The sequence below is a fragment of the Sorex fumeus genome, unplaced genomic scaffold (assembly GCF_029834395.1).
Source record: "Sorex fumeus unplaced genomic scaffold, SorFum_2.1 ptg000037l, whole genome shotgun sequence".
NCBI classification, from domain to species: Eukaryota; Metazoa; Chordata; class Mammalia; order Eulipotyphla; family Soricidae; genus Sorex; species Sorex fumeus.
In genome coordinates, this window is record NW_026606094.1 from 32272991 (window position 1) to 32297486 (window position 24496).

Genomic DNA, 24496 nt, shown 5'->3' on the forward strand with positions numbered 1-24496 from the left:
GCAATTGGGGGGTAGCACATAATTATTAGGTTGAAAAATTTGTTGAGAAAAGTACATTTTTCTTCTTAGTTGAGATTTGAATCACAAAAACAGACTGAAAATAAAAATCTCTAACACTGTTGCCATTCAAATGTGTTAATAAAGTTATGAATTAAACAGTGGCTTTATCCCCCTACTTTTATAAAGGCTCATTTTACCTGGCAAGGAGTTATTCGATCCACTGACAGCAAACTCTTCAACACAGATCTTTGGCGCATAACTTGACAAAGAACACAACTGAAAGAGGCCTTCTTGTTTTAGCAAGATGTCACTGTCTTCTAAACAAAGAAAATATTTAGACATTTATTGATTATTTACCACATGATATATTTTATCGTAACAGTTTATGGTATGAAATTGAACAAAGTGTTATGACAGAGAGATTCAATACATTTACTAAGCAAAGACAGTAAACTCCAATTTAAATACAAGGAATTTGACTCCAAAGCACAAGGACTCTGAAACTTTAATCTGTTTCTACTGCCAAACAACATAGTTTAAATATCCACCTCACGTGATTGGATGTGCAAGACTCCCCAAAGAGAAAACTAATGAGTTCCTTGCAAATATGAAAAGCATCATGGAAATGCATCTAGAAACTGACAACACTGGTACTTCTAGGTTTCAGACTTTAAAAATGGGAGAGAGTGGTGCAAGGTGACTTTTTCCTGTATGTCCTGGAAGTTATGAATTTTAAGATTTTTAGATGCATTACATTAAATAAAGAAGACAAAATAGAAAAATGCGATTACAAGGTTCAGCAGGTTCTATAATGTCAATAAGTATTTACCCTGAATTAAAAATAAAAGTAGACAACTGTGAAGAAATCAACGTTTTATTTTGACAGGCAAATGATTCCTTCAGTATCCAATTAAATATTATTGTGCTAACTACATTTAGTTTTTTTTTCTTACACGGAGTGAACATTCACTGTAATGACAGCTTCATCATGCTAAAAATCTATTCACAAACCAACACTTTGAACAAAAAGTGCTTTTCTAGAGAATTTTATATACAATACAAAGGAAAATAATACATTAAGTGACCCAAATAGTCAAACTACACAAAATAAAACCAACCACCAACATTCAGTACATGTTGACATTGTTTTAAAGAAAATTTTCTTTGTATTTGGCAGTAATGTTCAAGATTTCTACACATTTAGAAGAAAAGTAATAAAGTATATACAATATAATAATGTTCAGAGTAGAAGATATTAAATTCAGGCACAAAAGATATTTCACAACCAAACACCCTTATTGTCTAACAGTCTTAATTTACATGAAGCAAGGGGCACCCTAAAGTATGACTTTAAGTTAATTTTTCTTTCTTTAACTCTGTACATAGGGTAGATTGGCCATAAACACAGAAGGTGATCTGAGTTTAATATTGGGACATATTTCTATTTCTCATCTAGGATAGAAAAGAGAAGTTTAATTGCACCATTTAAATAAGTACACCTTTTATACAATAAACTGTTTCAAAGATTATTTTAGAATCATATTTATTAGGAATAAAACCTTTTAAAAACAGCTCTTCTAAAAATGTACTTTACTTATTTTGTATATTTTGATTACTCTTTTGTCTACTGAAGCTTCCTTTCATATATAATAATCTACCATTACTTAGATAATAAATCATATGCTTAGATTTTGATCAATTAAACTGATTTTCACAATGATTTTAGTTCTTAAAGTTTTACACTGACGTTTTATGTGGCAGAGCTTAAAAAAGATGATATATTCAACAATTCTTGGATACATCTATGTACTGCTAATTGAAAATAAACTATTAATGATATCACATAATTTCTGTTTACACCTGGAAGCACAAAAGAGTGTTTAAAAAGCAAAATAAAGAGCAAATACTTTGTTTTAAAAATGATAGTGCGATTTTTTTCTTATTTCTATCACTTAAACATTAGTTGTAGTAAAAAATTCCTTAGTATTAAATTATTCAAATTAAATTATCCACAGAATAATAAGAACATAATTTTTTTATATTCTAAACTTACTACATTTGTATTTATTAGCAGTGAGCTAGTGCATCAACATTCTTTTAAAAGAAAGCATGTCAACTTGCTTTTACGTTAGATATTTTTTCATTTCTCTAGAGAAAATGAGTACCTCTTCAGCACACACAAAGTTTATTAAAAAATGAATGGTGACTTAAGAATGAGTACGCTTTTTTAGGTTGATCTTCTAAAAAAGCTGTGACTTAGTAACTGAAATTAATTATTGGAATTAGAAAGCAATCACAGTTTTGATAAACTCTTAATAATATTACATTTTCTTATGGGTCATTAGTCTTTTTTCCACTTTGGTGGTTTCACCCCTCATATACAAGTTTGATATGACCAAAAATGTTCTTTTATTTAATGGTTAGGTAAAGCAATTTCTTTATTATTAACTAACATTTTTTCTTATACTGTCTAGCTTGCCACATTGATTAGAACATGAGAAAAACATAGCAATCAATAAACATTGCAAGAATACATTTCCTGAATCTAGAATAAATTAATTTCCAAAAAGAAAGTATTTTGGTATGTATGATAATAACATAAGAATAAAAACTTAAATGCTTCCATGAAATGAAATACTGCCAATCTAAGATGTCTATGCTGAGGGTTATATAGTTCACTTTCCCGAAATAAGGGAAGAACAGTGATAGATATCAGCAACTTACAACTTTTAGAATCTTAAAAGCCAATAATATATTTCACTGAAAGTACATAAGCTCATTTCTCTTCAAGAAATAAAATTGTCTTACTCAACATTTAGGCACCTTCTTCCTTGTTTCTTATCAGGTCTACATCTTTTGACTGCTACTCTGTCACATGCATTTATTTATACAGCTTTCATGTAGTTTATAAAACTGGCATTTTACTTTCACACATAAAATCACTGACTTTAAGAAATTGAACCCCTAGATAGGCAGATCGCAGGTTTGTGGCCCTTGTTCAACTAAGGGATGCAAGAATTCTCATCTGATAGCCACCATATTGATTTTGAAGACTAGGTAAATAAAGACATAAATAAAATCTGGAGTTAAGTTAAATACTAATAAGCACCATGAAGACTATGGCATGTCTAGTGCTAGTCAATATCATACAAGAAAATGCATGCTCATTTCAGTTCATGTAACATTCACATTAAGAGTAATTGCCTTTCTCTGGAATTTCTCATGGATAAAGCATAAGATTCTTTGCTCAAAATTTGATCATTGAAGACAGACCATTTGCTACGGGAAACATAAACTTCATCTAAGAAAAATTATGACTCCGGCAACTGATTCCTCCTATTTCGACTTTTCCGACTGTTGATAAGAGCCTTTAACTTGCCATAGTCCCCTCTCATCTTTTGTGATTCTTCTCCCTGTTGATGATGCTGCCGAGTGTCTTTGCAATACTGATTAATCATCTGCATTTCTGAGTGGCTGAATGCTCCCATGATGTCCTTTGGGTGAAAGGGCAAAGCCCTTACAGAACTGGCCCAGGTCCATGGGGACCATTTATCTGTCACAACAGCCACCATCTCAGAATCTAGAACTTTGAAGTTGATCTTGGCTATGGTCTGCTTGAAGCTGTTTTCTGTTGCAATGCAGTGATATAGTCCTTGGTCAGAATCCTGAATGGAGCGGATCAGGAGTCCTTGTGAAGTGGCTATGATTCTTTCGTTCAGTTTGACCTAAGGACATATCAGAGTTCATAAAAATAATCTGTACCATTTAAAAATATATCATTAAAGAAAATACATGGTATAGTTCACATTCACAAATTTGGCAGAAACTCTGAAGATTAAATTATCTCCTTTTTGGTAGACATAAACTTTTGGTCGGTCATATTGCCTTTTTTGTGTGTGTGTGCAGATCATAGGGACACTGACTTTATTAAAAGGAGGTAAAATTATCACCTAAATTGCCCAAAATAACGAAGTGCATTATTTTAAATAGAAGATTTTCCACACATAAGCATAGAGTATTAGTTGCTTTTGGATTTTGAGTCACAATGAAATTTTCAGATAATTTAAGGTTTTGTTTTAGCTTGGGATTCTTGTCTTTTATTATACAAAAATACGTATTAGTTGAAATATGATATAAGGTCTGAGTATTAGCTTTTTCCAATGAATGAGTATCATTAAAACTAAATATTTTATAAGAAAGGAACATATTTTAAATATAATTGAGGTGTTTTACCCAATTAGCTCACACTAATAATTAATTGGGATGTTATTGACTTTTTTTCTTTTTTGGGTCACACCTGGCAATGTACAGAGGTTATTCCTGACTCTGCACTCAGGAATTACCCCTGGCGGTGCTCAGGGGACCATATGGGATGCTGGGAATCGAACCCGGGTAGGCCACATGCAAGACAAACACCCTATCCACTGTGCTATTGCTCCAGCCCCGGGATGTTATAGATTTTAAAGACTCCTAAAGATTTTTCTTTGTAATGAAAGTCAATAAATATCTTGGAGACTAATATTTAATTACTTCAAGGCTTAAACTTGAGAATTTATTATATGCTTGAAATCCATCCTCCTCATAGCTACAGCTATAGTTTAGTAAATAGCATTGTCCTCCCGTTGTTCATTGATTTGTTCGAGCGGGCACCAGTAAACGTTTCCATTGTGTTAACGACTCGTTGTTAATGTTTTTGGCATATCAAATACATCACAAGTAGCTTGCCAGACTTTGCCATGTGGGCAGGATACTCTCAGTAGCTTTCCAGGCTCTCTGAGAGGGGCAGAGGAATCGAACCTGGGTCACCTGCATGCAAGGCAAAAGCCCTACACTCTATGATATTGCTCCGGCCCAGGTTAGTGAATAAACAGTTAAAAACCTAAGTAGAAAAAAGTTACTTGACATGTGTAACAGGAATGTTACTTGACAGAAACATTCTTTCTCTAGGAACAAAATGAAACAAGATCAAAGCAAACTAAATGTATATGACTCCTTTTCTAACTGGTGTCTTTCTGTGTAGGCATATATTTTCTCATCAATAAAATCCAAATCAAAGACTAGTTGTTATAGATAAAATGTAACATTCACAAAAACACAAAGCACAGTACAAAAATATAAGCAACAGAACAGAACTTGGGCTGGTGAGGGAGTACATCAGATAATGAGCTTCTCTTGCATGCAATCAAATCAGATTCTATCTCCTGCACTACATATAGTTCTTCATGTAAAATTAGGAGTGACTCCTTAGCATTGAGTCCGGAGTAAGCCCTGAGCACAACCGGGTGTGACCCAAACATCATCACCACCCAAAATAAAATAAAACTAGAAGAAGTAGTACTAAAAGGTATAAAACAAAGTTTTGGTGTTAATTTTTAAATTAACTTAGTGAGAAATTCATTAAAAATGAAACAGAAGTAATATTTTTCTATTCATTCAAAATTGGGAAAGATTTTGGAGTCTGAGTTTTAGGGGATAGAGGATTTACTCCTTGTGGTGCTCAGGGGCTCAAACTGGGCCATGGATGAGGTCAGGACCTGAACCCTGTTTTAGCCTGGTGTCCAATTTTATAATACTCATATAATTGCTATATTGGTTGGTAAAGAAAGTACAGTTCCAGAAATTTATAGAAAATATACATATTTTCAGAATATGGAGTCATTAACATATTGCTCTTTAAAATAGAAAGAACCCCACAAAAATAAAAGATAAATAACATGGCAGTTTTAAAAATTATGCAGCCAATAAAATCAAAGTAACTTCATGTGTATATACATATGTGTGAATGTGTAAGTATGCGTATGTGTAAGAGAGAAGAAATGTAAAAGAGACAGTGAGGGAAAGAAGTGGGAGGAGAAGAGGGGAATAAAAATTATAATAGCTGGAGGAATATAAAATATTCAAAAAGACAATTTTGGTATTCTTATGCTTTGGTGAGTAATATATTTTGAAATGGAGTGAAAGAAGTTTTTAGTTTTTACTTTATGCTATTCGGTATAAATCATTTGTATTTTCTTCCCTGAGATTTTACCATTTGTCTTACTTTTAAAAATGTGCATTACTGGGACCAGAGAGATAGCATAGTGTGTAAGGTGCTTTCCTTGCAGTTTGTTGACCCTGTCTCCATCCCTAGCACCACAGATGGTCCCCTGAGCACAACCAGGAGTGATCCCTCTGCACAGGGCCAGAAGTGGGTGTGGCCCCCTCAAAATATTCATTATGTACATATCATTAGTTTAAAAAAGTGTATTTACTAAACTATGGGAAAACTATAATAAAATATCAATTTATTCTACTAAAGTAAAAATAAATAGAATTATGATTTGCTTAAATTCTGACCACAACAGATTTTCAGAATTGTATTAGTCTTCCTTTTTTATTTCTTTTGCTTTTAGGGTCACACCTGGTGATGCATAGGGTTTACTTCTCATTCTGCATTCAGGAATTACTCCTGCCAGTGCTTGGGGGACCATATGGGATGCAGGGAATTGAACCTGGGTTGGCTGCACATAAGGCAAATGCCCTACCCACTGTGCTATTGCTCCAGCCCCCAGATTTTCTTTTTACGATTAACTTATTTCCTCATTGATCATGGTCTTCCTATAAACTTGAATTAGACAGAAAATCAAGACACTAATTTTGGAGTTGACACAAACTTGAGCATCCAGAAACAGAACTGAAATGTCACTGGGGATAAAATCAATAAAACATACCATTTAATTTCTCTGGCACGTTTCTAGATTTTATATATTAATTTGGTAAAAATTTAAATAACAAATCTAGTCACCTGAATGTTATCATATATTGAACTTTTTACCAAATTATAAATTATCATAAAAAATCTGTTAGACAATCCCTTTTTTTACTGTAGTTATCAGACACATGTATGCATTGTTTCTACCAAGGGTGACTTTGCACAGCAATAATTCAATAATTTAAAAAATTTAGACTTAATTGTACTGCATATATTTTAAGATTTCCTGTATAACATCTTGTTGCAACAACAGCACTCAATTCATACTATTTATTAATTTAAGATTAAAATACTGTTGTCACCATAGATTTGGAAAAGGGGGGGCCCTCAAACTTGTCTCTAGTTTATCTTTTCTCTAGACAATTACATCTCTTATAAAAGTGGCCATTAGTCAGTGACACAAACAATTTCCCAAACAGCTCATAAAATCTTAGGATAGTACAGTTAAAAAGTATTTTTTCATATGGAGCTAAAGTTTATTTTAGTTACTTTGATGGAGTAACCATGTACTGTGGTTTGAAATTGTATGTGTTCTTCAGATTCATAAATAATGTAATTGCAATACTAAAACTATCAATAGGAGAACACATGTCAATGAGAAGACTTTATCAGACTTCTTTTTTTTTTTTTTTTTTTTTTGCTTTTTGGGTCACACCTGGCAATGCTCAGGGGTTACTCCTGGCTTTGCGCTCAGGAATTATTCCTGGCAGTGCTCAGGAGACCATATAGGATGCTAGGCGTCGAACCTGGGTCGGCCGCGTACAAGGCAAACACCCTACCCGCTGTGCTATCGCTCCAGTCCCAAGACTTTATCAGACTTTAAGATACATTGCTGTTACACCTTAGACTACCTTACGGCTTTATATGTACACGTATATATTTTTTACTCTTCATTCAATTTGTCTCCTGCCCCCGCGCCTGGCTGTCCTCACTGGGGCCCCTTGAAGGAGGGCAGGTTGAGTTTCCCTCTCTGCCCTGAGCAGAGCCCCGACAGCTGAAGGCCTCTGGGACTCAGCCAAAGCCATGCTGAGACCACTCTTCACACGCTTGGACAAGGAACCGGCAGAGGAACCCAGGTGTGCGGGACCCAGGGCTGAGATCTTCAAGCCTGCTCGGTTCGGGACTGGGCCTCCTCCACCCAGCTCCTCCACATTCCAGTAGCTAGACAGTTACACCTACCAACTTCTGTGTAACCCCATCAACGGCCAGGATACAGAGACTCTAAAACCAAGCTCCTGAAAGTGTGCGGCGGCATTTGCGACTGCACGACCTCTTACTCTCTAGTTCTCATTCTCAGAGAACCTGGCAGGCTACTGAGAGTATCATACCCACCTATATGCCTGACTGGGAACACCTGTAAAGGTGATTAGAGGGTGCCCCCAAAGCTTTGATCCCTCTCGAAGAGCTCGGCAAGCTACTGAGAGCATCCCACCCGCACGGCAGAGCCTGACAAGCTAACCGGGGCGTACTTGATATATCAAAAACAGTAGTAGTGAATGGTCCTCATTCACCTGACCCTGAAGCAGGCCCCAATATGTCCACTAGCACATGACAGGGATGAATGGAGACGTTACTGGCCCACTCGAGCAAACTGATGAACAATGGGGTGATAGTGATTCAATTTGTCAGAACAGTGACATCAAAATTATGGAATTATTTATAATATTTTACCTTGTACCATTTTTTCATGATTCACTTTTGATTTAGCTATTTTCCATCACTGGGAGGTGAATATAAGTATCCTTTTATTTGAAAATCTAGTCCTCCCCACAATATCACTAAATAAACAATGGTTTCATAAACAATGATTCTATATATTTCCTAAACCAAACCTGAGAGTTATGAATAACAAAGTCATGGAAACATTACCACACAGCAGAAGAATGCTCTCTGCTGTAAAGGTTTTAGTTTAATGTAATTTCTTATGATGGAAAATTAAACTCTTTTTAAAGGCCCCTTTTCATCTTGCGAATCACACAAAGGTGCTGTTGTGTGAAGACTTGGCTTCTGGATCTGCACACATCTTGTTTCTTTTACAAATGCTTCCTCACATCAATAGCCCTGTCAGAGTGCCCAAGACCTCGTTTCAATCATTATGTTACAGAGGTGAGTGAGCGGAGAGGATTTTCTAATTAATCCATCAACTCTGCGGACAAAGGATTTGAAAGAAGGTGGCACTTGTCATCCCATAGACATAAAAGGATGTTCATATGCTTTTCCTTTTTTGTTTGATCTGAACCTGGTTGAATAGTGGTGATTTAATGCTCTTTTCAAAGCCCTGATTGATTGCTGCTGTGCGTTATTACTCACCTCTTTCCTTCTGTCTTTGTCTTTCTGTAACAGCCACTTGATAGATGCCTGTGGAGACTTGGGAGCGCACTCAAGGAAAGTGGTGTTATTTTTTACTCCATACTGAACAATTTCAGCCGCATTTCTATATGCTGAAAATAAAAAAAAAGTAAGGGGTGAGAGAAAAGAAACAATGGAATTTAGAGTGTATTTTTCTAGATGAATGTTTATTTCCCTGTAAGTCTGTGGTAAACTACTGGAGCCTTCCAAAGGCAAATTAATCACTTAACAAAATGACCATTACATACTGTTTATTTGTTGTGTTCAATCAAATGGGAAAAAGAAAAAGACATGAGACAATCCATGTTTTTTCAAGAATCATTTTACTCCAAAGAATGTACTTAATACTGTTTTGAACATGTAATTATTATAACATCTTTGTAAGTTATATTTTCTCAGCTTTTTAGAATTGAGCATGCTGAGGCTATGAGTTATAAGGAACAATATTCTAATTAATGAGCTACTGAATGCCAGAGAATATTAAAGTCAGGCTCGTACCACTCTTAAACTCAAATTCAACATGTGATAGATAGATGAATCCCAGGAAAAGTCAGTGAGCAAAGAAGTGGCTGCAGAGGACAGTAGTGATTAGAAACAGTGTTTGGAATCAGAAGCCCCAAGACTTCATCAGTAATAGCTGAGTCCTTAGCCAATTTAGTTGAATTCTCTGATTTATTTATTTATTTTTTTTCCTGGGGCAGAAGGGCATCTCAAGTGGTACTCAGGAGGTCCAGGGTTCTCACTGAAGATTCTTGCTTTACACATGCTTCAATGCAAGGGCCCCAAGGGTGGTGCTGCCTGGTCCCTGGTGTGGCAAGGAACCCAGGTGTTGAGGAACTCCAGGTCTCTCCCTCTCAATGTATAGAGGACCATATAGTAGCAATAATCAAATCTGGCTGCATGCAAGGTAAGTTTTCAATTTTATTTGGCTCTAAAACATTCAGTTTATTATCTTTTCCTGCAGGTTATTTACTAAAATTCTTAAATTGGAAGAAAATTTAGTATAATTCTGTGATAATTTAAACAAAAAAATCTGCATTTATCAAGTGGAGATAATAATAGATCTTACTTTAGTACAGTTATTGAGTCTAAAGTAAGGTTGTACACACACACAAACACCTATTTTAGGTTCAGACACAAATTCAACACTGATATTTCTTAATTCGTACCTCTGCTGTCCATACCTACCAACAAGACCACTACTACTGTGAATGGAAAGTCACACACATTTATAAAGTACTCAACACATGAGAAATAGTAATCAGATTTATTCTATCAGTATGATGTATGGGACAATATATTTTCTCTTTGAAGTTAGTGTAGTTAATGCAGTAATACTATTACATTTTGTGTATTTGTTAGAGAGCTGCTCCTGGTTGTATTTAATGGACCACAAGGTGCTGAGGGTTCCCTGATATAAAGTAAACACTCCAGCCCTTTGAGCTATCTCACTGGCCCAGAATAGTATTCTTTACAAAATAGAAGCTCAGATCCAAAGACTAGAAATAGTCATTCCAGTGCTAAGTTTTACTAATTGTAGAATTGTAACATCCTGTTGATCTTAGGAGTACCTGTTTATAATTATGGTTGATGAGGTAGGGGAAGAGAGTTAATGAAGAAAAAAAATGTAAGAATACAATATTTCTGGGGCTAGCAAGATAATAAAGTCTTACACATAGCCAACCCAGGTTAAATCCCTGGCACCCCATATGGTCTCCAGAGCCCTACCAGGAGTGATCCTTAAAACACAGACAGGAATATGCCTGGAGCATGGCCAGGTGTGGTCCCCAAACAAAGAAAAAATATAAACAAAATAATACAAAAATACCCACAGTATTTCTATTTCAGGATGGAAGTTATGGGATTAAAGTTATTAAAAAATTCAAGGCAAGATTACCAAAATTATAAGGAATAAGTACAAACTGTAAACAAAGGCATTAAATTGCACTAATGTTCAGAGTAGAATTATTCAAATTACATGAAAGGTAGAAGCATCCAGTGACTGATGATTGCAGAATGCAGATAGGAATATGCTGTACAATATTATATTACTTATTCTTAAATAGGAAAGAAATTCTTATATGTTACTATATAAAAAAAATTCATGGCAGGGTTGAAGCAACAGCATGGGGATCAAAGTGCCTGCCCTCAATGGGGCTGACCCTGGTTCAATCTCTGGAACCATATATAGTTCCCCAAGTACTGGCACCACCAGGAGCACCGGATACCGGAGCACAGATTCAGGAGTAAACCCTGACCACTGCCAGGTATGGCCTAACATTCCCTTTTCCTCATAAATGCTGAAGGCATAAAGTAAGTGAAATGGGTCAGTTATTAGTGGATACATACGATTTGATTCCACTTATATGGAGTGCAAAGAATTTTTTACATTTTTTAGTCATCATGAGATACAGTTATAAAGGTGTTCATAATCAATTTTAGTGATACAGTGTTCCAACATCCTTCCCTCCATTAGTGTCCATTACCCACCACTCTCTCTTTCTCTCTCTCTCTCTCTCTCTCTCTCTCTCTCTCTCTCTCTCTCTCTCTCTCCCCCCTTCTTCTGGGCATTATGGTTTGCAATACAGAGACTGAAAGGTTATTGTGTTTGTTCCTTTCCCTACATTCAGCATGCAGTTTTTATCCAGAATGATCATTTCCAGCTATTTCTGTCATCGTGGTCCCTTCTCTATCCAACTGCCTTTTCCCCAAGCACTTCAAGCAGACTTCCAATAGTGGACCAATCCTTCTGGCCCTCGTTACTACTGTCTTGGGTGTTAGTCTCATACTGTACATAGCAATATTAAAGTTAGAGGTAACCAGAAGAATGGAGGCTAAACAAAGACGAGAAAGAGGTAAATTAGGAGCTAGTATTTAACGGTCTTAGAACTTCATGGGAAGATGAAAAATCTTTGAAATAGAAGGTGTGAACACATGTAATGCCCCAGAATGTACACTTTCAATCAGAATGCTACTGCAGTTGTTCTTTTAAAGAATAAACAACTAGAAATGTTTTTTTTTATTATTCAGAAGGCAAACTGTAGCTAAGAATTCAACTGCAATGACCACCTGTGTGAAAAACTAGCAAATACCTTTAATTTCCAAGGGATTTTTGTTTCCAGACACTTGCATTCCTCATCAGCCTGAGAAGACTTACAAAGAGTACTGAATTTTTAACTGCCATATACAAATACCAAGAATTTTTCTAGTAATTCTTTTTTTTAATGAAAAACCTGGATCATAATTATTTTCCTTAGTGTGGTCTGGAGCACTGTTGGGATTTACCAAGTTTGATCACTAGTCAAGATTGATACCTTGGGGCTGGAACGATAGCACAGTGGGTAGGGCGTTTGCCTTGCACACGGCTGACCAGGGTTCAATTCTCAGCATCCCATAAAGTCCCCCCAGCACCACCAGGAGTAATTCCTGAGTGCAGAGCCAGGAGTAACCCTTGAGCATTGCCGGGTATGACTCCAAAAGCACAATAAATAAATAAATTAATTAATTAAAAAGATTGATACCTTTTAGATTAAATCCTCTGCATTGAGTCAGTGGATTGCCATGCCTCACGTCTTGTCTTCGGCTCCTCCTAAAGCAAAGATATATTGTAAGCTGATCATACTTAAATATGAATTAAATTATTTGCCAATTGTTGAATTTTATGAATCTTAGATTTGTCATATACATATATAAAACAATTGCATTATATAGCACAACAAGCAAAAATAGAGCAACTGAAATTCTACTAGTAATGCATGGAAAATATCAACAATGCAATAAGAGAGAAGGGAGAGAGCTCTCTTTAAAAATTGAAGATATGAGAGTGTTTACTATCAGTGCTAAAAACCCCACATATGAATATCATTGAATTGGGTTAGCTGTTATGTCTTTCAAATTTTTCACCCTGAAGGATAAATCAGAATATTTAGTAAAAACAAAAATATTAAAATCACATAGGCATTACTATATTTATAGATTGAAATTAATTTCAAAATCAATAATAAAAAATCACTTTAAAGGTATATATAATAGCAAGTGTCTATAGTTTATGTAATCGATAGACTATATATATACCAAATCTTAAAATTATAGTTACAAAACTTTGTTCCAGCTATAGAATTATTTCTCAAAATGTTTAAGAATAGAGTGATAGTAGTGCGGGTGTGGTGATTGCCTTTCATACAGCCGACCCAGCTTTGATCCCTAGGATTCCATATGTTTGGTTCTCTAAGAATCACCAGGAGTGATTCCTGAGTGCAGTTAGGAATAAACCCTGAGTATCATCAGGTGTGGCAACAAAAAATACAAAAAATTCACATGACACTTAATGTTATATGTTATATTTTCATAACTAAATTAATGAATACACAAATTATTTAATCTTGTGTCAGGAAAGAAAATTAATTCTGTACTCCAGACTAACTCCTCTATCAAGTTTTTACTGCATTTATTTACTATATTTTGAAGATCACCAGGATTTACTCCCACTAACTTGTGAGTATATATCATATAAGCACCATACCAGGCTTCGAATGACTGAATCGGTCTTTTTCAGTCATCTAGATAAGCAGTACCAATGACTGAATTTATTGAACAATACTGTGAACAATACTTTGTGATTCCATATTAATAATCAGGAAAGTCACGATGAATTATCTAGATTTATAGTATTCTATAGCCAGAGATTTCAGACGTTCTTATGGAGAAGAATGTTAATAAGGCCTGGCTTCAATGATGAAACTAGTAAGGTGACCATCTGAACCCTTTTTATGTGTAGATTCCTTTTAAGACATTAATCTAAGATTATAAATGTTTGCTAATAGCACAGCATAAAACTGCATACAGAATTTTGTTTTGGTTTTGTTACAGAGTCACACTTGGCAGTGCTTAGGGCTTACTCTTGTTTCTGTACTTAGAAATTACTTCTGATAGGCTATGGGAACATATGGGATGCTGGAAAGTAAGCCCCTGAGTTGGCCTTGTGCAAGGCAAGTGCCCTACCTGTTGCACTATCTTCTATGGTCCCTGCTTACAGAATTTGATATTTAGGACATATTGCCAGTATTATCTCCATTAGATTCTATTCTTCTGAATAAACAATGAAATTATTTGCTTCTCACACAGAAATAATACATAAGTGCTTTAAGACTAAATTGATTATTTTGTTACAAATCTACACATATAGATAATTAATAGAATAAATAAAATTAGAGGCTAAATTGCAATCCTTGACAGAAATAAGGTTGAAGATGATAAATGTTCATATCATTTGCTATGGTAACTTCTTTATTAGGTTACTTACTGTGTCAATGCTATTTTAAAAATTATTACATGAATGTATATATTCAAACTGTTTCCAAATACCAGTGCATTTCTTTTTACCAACAAATGAACTTTCTATCCATATGAATTACTCTAAGTGAGCTTGAAGTTTCAGTAATATAACTAATGCAAAAATGAAACTGGGTAAGTTAACATTATTAAAGGAAATTAACATGGAAAATATTCCAGATAATAATATTGATCACCTGATATTGAATTTATAAATAAAACAAACACTACATAAAATAGTTTGGGAAATAATTTATTCACATGTTACTCACTGTGAATATATGCATATTTAAATCTGAAAATAATTTGGACATTATATTAGTACAGTGTTGGAGCCTGACCAGAGTCATGAGGATGTTCCAGGAATGTGCTGCCCTGCGAACAAGGCCGTATCACAGCTGCAAACAGCTAGGAACTCTTAGTGAACTGGGTTGGGGTCAGCATGTTCCAATGCCTTTTGTTACAGATTAACTGTGCTAAGATTGGATGAAAATTAAACAAATACCTTATAGGGTTATTGTGTAGGCTTGCATAGATGTTGATGTGGAATACATGGGAAGTGGGATGCAAAGATTTACAACGTGGTCTGATTTACTTCATCAAGAACTTTGTGCATCATTAGACTACAAAATAATATGTACTTTTGATCTTATGTATTTTGATCCTATGTACTCTGATGTATGCTGGATGATTTGACTGTCAACCCAATAAAAAGGGGCTACGAAAGCTATTCAGTGCTAAATGGCCTGAGTGAGCTATAGCCTTCCACTTTCAAACATTCCACATGCCTTCCTTATCTCTGCGTCCCCGACCAATCACTCGAGAGCTAACAGTACAGATATTTCTTATTCTTGATTTTGGGTCATACTCGGCTGTGCATAGGGCTTACTCATAGCTCTGTGCTCAGGAATCACTCCTGGGAGGGTTCAGGGAACCATGGGGTCCAGAAATCAAAGATGAGTTGGCTATCTGCAAAATCAATGCCCTACCTACTCTATTACTGTGCTGGGCCCTAGTATAATTTTAAATACAATTTTTACTAAGTCATCCAGAGATGACTATTACTAAGCTATTTTTTAGAATTAAGATACTACTAGTGACAAAAAAAAAAAGACACTAATAAAAATAGCACTGTAGCACTGTCCTCCCATTGCTCATTGATTTGCTTGAGCCGGCACCAGTAACATCTCTATTGTGTTACTGATTTTGGCATATGGAATACTTCACGGGTAGCTTGCCAGGCTTTGCTGTGTGGGTGGAATATTCTCAGTAACTTGCCGGGCTCTCTGAGAGGGGTGGAGGAATCGAACCCGGGTCAGCCGCGTGCTAGGCAAATGCCCTACCCACTATGCTAGAGCTCCAGTCCAATAAAAATAGTTATGATAACTATTTTAGATACTTTTTCCTTCCCTACTCATGGTGCATGGTTTATTGCCAGACATAATGTGTCAGTAAAGAACTATAATATTGTTTCAGTTCTTTGTTTTCCACAACTAGATGATCAAGATTATAAATGTGGTATTGGAAGGACAATGTGAAAATTACATTTAAGTATATATCTTTGAAAGGATAACTGTGGTTATCTTTGAAAGGATAACAGGTAAGAGAATACAGAACAACTGTGTAACCTCATATTTTAGCAGAAATTTTAAAGACATGGGCTGGGGAGATAGCTCAAAGTGCTGTAACACATGTGTTGCAAGCAATGGGCCTGGGTTCAATTCCCAACAATGCATGATCCCCCTAGCTTCTCTTTGAGGTGATTCCAAAGCATGAGACAGGGGTTGTTCCTCAGCATCACTGGGAGTGGCCTAAATTCCAAAAATAATATTGAAAAGCATGAAAAAAATGTATCAAGTATGCAGTGTTGGTCTGTAAGGTACAGAGATTTAGTAGAAAAATATTTTTTGCTTGCGAAATAAAATATGAGAAGTTCAAAGTCAAGACCTGAATGTTTTGTAGGGAATGAATACAGAACATCAATTTCTTCATGTTATATAAGAAACTGGTCTGCCAATAGAACTGTGGTAAAATGCAGTAAACTAACCTCCAGCAACTGCCAACACACACACACACACACACACACACACACACACACACACTTTCTTAAAAAAGTACTTTATCTCTCTCTCTTATGAAATTTATTCCAGATGTTAGACATTTCAGTTTGTATTTTTATTTTTAAATTATTGTGTATATTTTTGGAGGAGGGGGTGTTACACTTCTGAGCATACCCAATGGTGCTCAGGGTTTATTCCTGCCTCCATACTCAGGCATTACTCCTGGCAGTACTTGGGGATCATGCAGTGCCTGGGATTAAACTTCAGTTGGTTGCCAAGAGTCTTATCCTTTGTTTCATCGCTCTAGCTCAACTCTACTTTTTAAAGAAAAGAGCTTTGCTTTACAATGAGTAATAATTTTAAGTATTGTGTTACAATGATTAAAGCATAAAACAACTTGATTACTACAAAGAATAAACACCCCCCATTTTTTATATTACATTTCCTTGCACTTGGTGCCTAAATTCAAATTTCCAACCCAAGCAAAGACAGCTATCAAGGCAATGGAGTTGAGAAATTCTTTGTAGATAGAATTGGGTATCAAGAGAATATTGACTTTGTAAGCCTTCAAATTATATGGAGAAAATTAGAATATTGGTGTGAATACCAGGTGTATTATTTTACTTTATGCCTTTAAACAGAACTTAAAATGTTATAAACTAAGACATGTACATCTGCTCCAGATTTATATTGCTAACTACTCAAAATCCACATTTGACTATCTCTACATCAATAGTTACTATTTCTTTTATAGTCTAATATACCAGCAGATTCTGTGAACTCTGTTTCACCATCTCCAACTGTACTATTTTCGTGCAAGCCACAGTTCTTCCTTATCTGGACTGTTACAGCACTCTAACTACCCTGCATCTTCTCCTTCCCTTCCAAACCCTTCTAATCCCAGTTATCCCAGTGTACCCACAGATCTTTATACATCAAAAGTCAAACAATGTTACATATGTTCTCAGGACTCCACAGTAGTTTTTTGTTGTTGTTCTTTTTACTTCACTCTGAATAGCCTTTGGTAGCTTCCTAATTCCTCCACCTTCTGGTGCTCTAAATTCACTTCTTCCCACCCTTCTTTTTTTCTCATTCTAGTATACCATTCACCTTGACTCTTTTTATGAACAATACCAGCATGATCCAGCTTTAAGGGTTTCTGGTCTTTCTCCATAGAAATGCAGACTTCTCAAATAATGCCTGATGCTATTTTTTTCTTATTTTACTTAAGTCTTCGTTCAGGTATCACACTATTCGTTTATTGTCTGTCTTACCCATCTAGAACTTACTATATTTCAAAGCAGGTTTTTTTTCTTTTTTTATTCTTTTTCACATTTTTATTTTATATACCTAGCTCAAAGAAGAATGTTTCCCAAAGTGAATTATATCATCCACTAGTGGCTGTTGTAATGGAGGTGGGGGGGGCAGTAGTAATTCTTCATTATCTGGACTGTTAATCAGGAGTCTCTGGGTGATATTTTTTTCTGGAGAAAAAAAAAGTCAAATAATTTTGGGTACATCTACTCTAGATCACTCTCCAGAACAAATAGTTTCATGAAAGAATTATTTTACAATGAATAAAAAAGTAACAATAATCTTTTATATAGAACCTAGCATACAGAACAGCTAGGTCTATTTCAGTCTGAAAGGCCTATATTTGTCAGTCCTGAAAGGCCTGTATTTTCCACAGAGAACAAAGAAGCTATAAAACACCATGATTGGACCTAAATTCTCTTTTCTGCTGATAATAATTTTTATTGGTTTTGGTTCTATGACTAATGATGACCAATATGTAAGCATCACAAAACAACTGTGTCCATGGCTGACCCTGAATTTTGCATATTATTTGTTCTATTATTGATTTCACTATTGGCTAACCCTCCAAGTTGATGTAATATTGTAGTTGTCTGCCCGAGCCCCCCTCCCCACACCTCTGTTTTTTGGACCACACCCCACATTGCTCAGGATTTACTCTTGGCTCTTTATTCAGGAATCACTCCCACTGGGCTCAAGGGACCTATATAGGGTGCTTGGGATAGAAATTGAATCCAAGTCAGCTGCATGGAAGACAAGCACTCCACCCGCTGTACTATCTCTCCAGCCTCTCCTTTCTTTTAATCTAACTAGAAATCATGCACTATTCCAGGGTTTACTCAAAGCATGGTCATCAATCAAAGTTTTGAAAGCAAATCAGGGCACTAATCCTGAAGCAATGCTTTAGGTTATCTGAACTATAAGAGGATTAAGCAGCACTGAGAAACTCTAAATGGGTAAGATCCTAGGCTATCAAAGCACATAAAACAAAAAAGATAAAAAATTAGGCAATGTGAAGCAAAGTTAAATGAGACTTGAAATATCTGATTAGCTGCAGATGCCAGATGGTGAGCTGTGTTGCCCAGAAGCTGTAAAGGTAGAAAAATACATTTTTCAAACACTAACTTATTCTCAAACATCTCAAGTTCTAAAAAGCCTATTTCCTCATTCAAAAACTATATGAGGTGTTGAATGTAGAACTGATTCTAATGCTGTAGACCACCTTGTTATTATCTAGTGACACCAATTATTTTCTTTCAGCACCACTCTATGATGTCAATTTGACTTTCAACTCACCGCTTCCCAGTTGGGTAAAACCTAGAGCAAGAATGGCCATCCCAGGCGCAGTAAGGGTCTCTTGCCAAACAGCAGTCAGCACAGGCTGTACCATAGATGTGACAGCGATGCAGAGACACTTGGGAAACCCCTTCATTGGAGCTCACGTACAACTGTTGCTATTAGAGGAAAGATGATTTATTTCAGATGTGGAAATTAAAAGAAAACTTTCATCAATAGCATATTATAGCATAACCTCACAAACCCTTGGATTCATTCTGAAATAGACTAAAAATGAGAAGCAAAGTGCAGAAGGGTATAATGCCAAAATAAATAGAATTTTCCTACATTACTATGCCTATAACTTTACCACTTTCCTGTTTCAAAAAGAAATTAGGAAAAAAAAAGTAAAAGCACAAAGCCCTATGTAGAATGCTTGTGTGTTTCAGACATTGGGAGTCATTGTTCTCTCTGATTTGAGTAAGAAATTACAGATTTAAATTATGTTGTCTTATTATTATTTCTCTTTGAATGGTATCTCTTTACAAAACACAAGATAGCTTTCTTATTCTTTAAGTCTGGCAACGCATCACTGTAAATTTGAAAATGTCAATTTAAAATAAAGAGGAATTTTAAGTTCAGGGGTGGAAAAGCACACATAAAGAAATAGATAAAAATCATTTTTCATGTTTAAGATTAAATATTACTCCTTAAAGCAAATTGAAATTACTTAGAATATCATTTCTATTTAAACACAGTTTACCTTTTTGTATAATCCTATAGTATTCATCACTAAGACATAAGGTTTCATGATCTCTCATTTGCAGAATATGAAGGACTTTTTATGATACTGCTCTAAATCCCTTGGCTGCATAAAATGGCTCCTAGGAGTTGAAGGGTCAGTTTTCTAATTAACACTCCTTATTTTACAAATCACTGACACTACATAATTCAAACTAGCATACAATATCTTTGCTAGGATTTGAGCACACACTTGGATATATAAATGCACGCACACGCATATCTATACATTTCCATATGTATATTCAATCTAATGTTAAATCAGTAGCTGTGCCTTTGATGCATTAGGCTTGGCAGTTAGCTGCTTCTTAGAGTCCCTCTGGCACCTAGGACATTTTCTTCCAATGTGAACCTCTGAAAAAGGGTCAATCATTTTCTGGGTAATGAAAAAAAAGATTATTTAAATAAAAAATTTAAATTTTACGGAATGAAATGTGATATGAAGTTTGATTGGAATTAAAACCTGATAGTGTATTATTACTTTCAGTTATCATGCATTTAGTACTAATAAGCCAGATTCTATTCTAAGCATTTTATTTAAATTAGCTCTTACTACATTTTGTTCTTATAAAACTTTGTAGCATACTTATTACATAATCCCATTTTTTCCAAGAGAGAATGAAGATTTATAAAAGCTACACAGCAAATTTGGGGTGGAACCTGGATTAGGTGTATTCAAGGAAAGCATCTAAATCCCTGTACTATCTCTATGGGTAATTAATGTATTTTAAAGAAATTGATTTATTAGAGGAAAATAGACTATTTTATCCTAGATATTTTCTTTTTATAATACAGCTATTTTCTTCTATAATGTGTGTGGAAATAAAGTAGAGAATAAAGCAACAAAAATGATATTAAAATGGATTGAGCATAGTGAACTTTCTAAACTCATGATATTTAAATATATTCACATATTGACAATTTCACACTGAAAAAAAATGTGATACGTGGTTTTGAAAAGAAATTCCCATGAAATCAATCACTGTACCTGAAACCTAAAGGTTTCATTAAAATACTTAAATTTATTGACACTATAAGATGTTGAAAACGGATACATTTTCTTGTGTGTCTCCATGTGTTTATATTGGAATTTCATGCAATGTATTGTGAACTACAAGTTTACAAGTTAAACTACAAGCTGAAACTTGTAACTGTATGTTGGATCTCTATGTTATATAATTGCTTTGTGTTACTTTGAATTTTGTTCAAAACTTTCTCTTTCCATTAAACTACAGTAAACAAAGGTCTCACCCGCTGACTTCAAAGAATCCTGACTTGGGATCAACTTAACAGGACATTAGGGAAAATGACAAATGGCTTCTTATTACTTGGGAAAATGTTTGTTATATATCATACAAACATTTTTTACGGTTGAGATCTTTAGTTCTTTTTGTACTCTATTTATTTTTCATTATAAAAATTTAATCATGTGAAAAGAGTACAGGGCTAACTTTGGAATATGTCTTCATTGGTACCAGACCAAATATGGTGAAGATTACTATAGTTATGGCAAAATTGTGCTAACACATAAAATCATTATTTCAATATTCCAAAAAAAATAAGACAGACTCTTACAAAAAGCTGTTCCCAAGGATCGACTAAAGCAGCTTATATGCACTAATTCATTTGTGAGAAAGGCTTTGTATTACAGAGAAACAGATTACTGAACTCAAATTATTTTCTTATAATTTGTGATCAAGTAAGTTCTATGATGTCAGTTCTACTCTGAAGCATACTCCATTTCTAATCCTTCATTTCACCCTGAAGAACTTTTATGGAGGTTGTTGAAGAGTTTGTTCTTTACATATTAATATTTACACTTCTCATTTCTATGATTGGTGTATAATTGATCATAGAAATGGAGTCATAGAAATGAAACATATAATCACAGATTATGAAATTAAACATTTTTGATCATTACAGTTCAACATTTCTTCCCAAATCCTAAATCCTGATATGTTCATATGTTCAATCCAGATAGGTTCATATCTGAGACAGATGGATCTGTTTAAATGACATATATAAATCCTATAAGATAGAACTTCTTTAGACATAAGCATAAAAGTCTGTACTGCACATTTCAAGCATGTGACAGCAGCAGAAAATCAAAAAAGGATCGATTGCTATTCTAAGCTCCTGAGAATGTTTGTGATATTATAGTAGCCCAAATATCTTGCTAAATTCTTCCTTCAGAAAGATAACTTTTATTTTGGTTGGCTTCACACACTGGAATAGTTGAGGAGACAGACTCTACAGAGCATTAAAAAATCTTATATAGATTGTACTATTTTGATAACTTTTATACAAAATATATAGCTATTAGGAAGATAGTAAATGATACACAAAACTTAAAGGCTATCCTGTGGTATAGTTTAGGTAGTATTATTTGTTAAGTACTATAACTATAGTTAAGTACTATAATGTTTTCAGAAATTATAAAATGTATATTTTCATAATATCATTTTGACATGCATATGAAATAGCTTTATTATTTTTACCTTTTTAGATGAAATTTTCATCGTTGTAATTGGAGCATGATTCTGAAAAGTTAGAAAAAACATTAATTACCCAGGGTATCCTTAAAAAGGGCTCTGTATTTTTTTTTCACAGAAAGGTCAAAAAAGTGCTTGGGGACTGGAGAGATAGTACAGGTAGGGCATCTGCCTTGCACGGGCTTGACCTGCATCCATCCCTGTACCCCATAGGTTCTCCTGAGTCTGTTTGAGCAATGATCCCTAAACTTGCCTGAACAATATGAGAAGCACATGAGAGAGAGAGAGAGAGAAAGGGAGAGGGAGAGAGAGAGAGAGAGAGAGAGAGAGAGAGAGAGAGAGAGAGAGAGAGAGAGAGAGAGAGAGAGAGAGAATATAAAATATTTGAGGGAACTAAAAAAAAGTTGTATATTTAAATATTATGTCTTGAAAATAAAAACGTATATTGAAATCTAAAGATAAATAAGACTGGATGATTGGATCTGGGGACTTTGGTGGGTAGACTTGTGGAATAATGCCTCTTTTTATTTCCCCAGTGCTGTCTAAAACACTATTATTTAAGTGTACATGTTGCCTTGGAAAGATACATTATTAATTCTCTTTGTTAAAAACAAAGAAACATTTTTTGAAAAGCTCCTCTTTTGATAAATATGAGTTAGTGAAGGAATTTAAGTTTTTGAGATAGTGATTCTTTTTGAAAGCTGCTCTATTCATAACTTTACAGCTCGGTATAACAGCTAAGATCTTTTCAAGGCAACTAGAAATAGTTGTACCTCCAGGTTTAGATTTAGGGAAGTTGGATATATTTTCAGAAAATATTCTGTGAAGAGGATTAAAAGAATGAATCACAGTTCCACACTCTATAAAAACAAAGCATCTGGTTTTTAAAAGTTACATGGAACTTTCTGCAGTTTATCAGTGTGACACTTAGCTAAGGACTTTTTCTTTGCGATTTAAAGGCATTATTTCCTCATAAGCCCATCACAGTATATCATACACACCCAATTATTTTTACCTCACCTCAAAAAATGTGACACAAACACCATGCTGAAGACAGCAACTGTATTTGGTAACCCAGTCTCTTAATTTAGCCAGTATCAATCACTGGCACACGCATCCTTAGGAAAGCTCTAGTTTTCAGTCTCTCTCTTGGACTGATGTTTCCCACATGCATTTTTACTGACTGTTTTTCCATTGGGAGTTTATTCTTCATGGTGATAACACTAGCATAACTTGAACAACAGAATATAAGTAGCTAGTACATGATCAGAATAACAGATTTCTCTATGGCATATATGTTTGGGTTTGTGTCAAACTCACTTAACTAATGGTTCCGGATTATCAAAAAAAGGAGATATTTCAGAATTAAAAATGAAGTGCTGCAGTATGACATTTTTGTTATCTTCAAGTAATTCCAGAATAAAGTACTTTATATTATTTTGGCCAGCCAATTTGTCCCCATTAAATTGAATGAGAAAAATAAATTTTATATAATACAAATTTTGGTTAATTTAGTGAAACATTCACTTTTTTTTAAGTAAGGACTAGGAAAGGCACTTGAAGCATAGCTATTGCTTTATGAACAGTTTCAAAACACTAATAAAAAAAGAACTTTTGGAATACACCCAGTGGTGCTCAGGGCTTACTCAGCTCTGTACTCAGTGGTCACTCCTAAAGAAGTATGTCCCACAATGACAAAGAACCTTAGAGAGAGTTGAAGCTAGTATTAAAAACTGTAAATTTAACAGCAAATCTGCCAGATTTTCTCTGGTTTTGTTTTGTTTATTTTTGTTCTTTTGACATGCCTGGCTGTGCTTAGGACATGCTCCTGCTCTCCTTGTGATACTTTGGGACTGTATCACATGGTGAATACTGAACCAGGGTTGACTGTGTGAGTTAAGTACCTTACCCTCTACAATTCTTCTCTGGTCACCTAAGAGGCTTCTTAAGAGGCGTCCACACAGTCCCTGCTCTCATTATTTTATTATTTTAGTTCCTGCAGTGCCAGATATTGAACCAAAGGCCTCGCACATCAAATGCAAGTGCTGTACTCCTAAGCTACGTCCCCTGTATACCTGGTCTAATTGTAGCTCTGATTTTGTATTTGATTTCTTTTTAAGTTT

General features: G+C 34.9%; 1 protein-coding gene across 1 annotated transcript in view; it reads right to left on the minus strand.

Moving 5' to 3' along the window:
- Positions 1 to 858: 858 nt before the first annotated feature.
- Positions 859 to 24496, minus strand: part of SEMA3C (semaphorin 3C) — a 177225-nt gene continuing 153587 nt past the window's right edge. Inside the window, exons 13-17 of the mRNA XM_056118107.1 lie at positions 22380 to 22421; positions 19102 to 19259; positions 12622 to 12689; positions 9062 to 9192; positions 859 to 3725 (exon numbers count right to left, since the gene is read on the minus strand). Of these exons, the coding sequence (XP_055974082.1) occupies positions 3312 to 3725; positions 9062 to 9192; positions 12622 to 12689; positions 19102 to 19259; positions 22380 to 22421 (813 nt within the window). The 3' untranslated portion in view covers positions 859 to 3311. The remainder of the gene's footprint in view (positions 3726 to 9061; positions 9193 to 12621; positions 12690 to 19101; positions 19260 to 22379; positions 22422 to 24496) is intronic.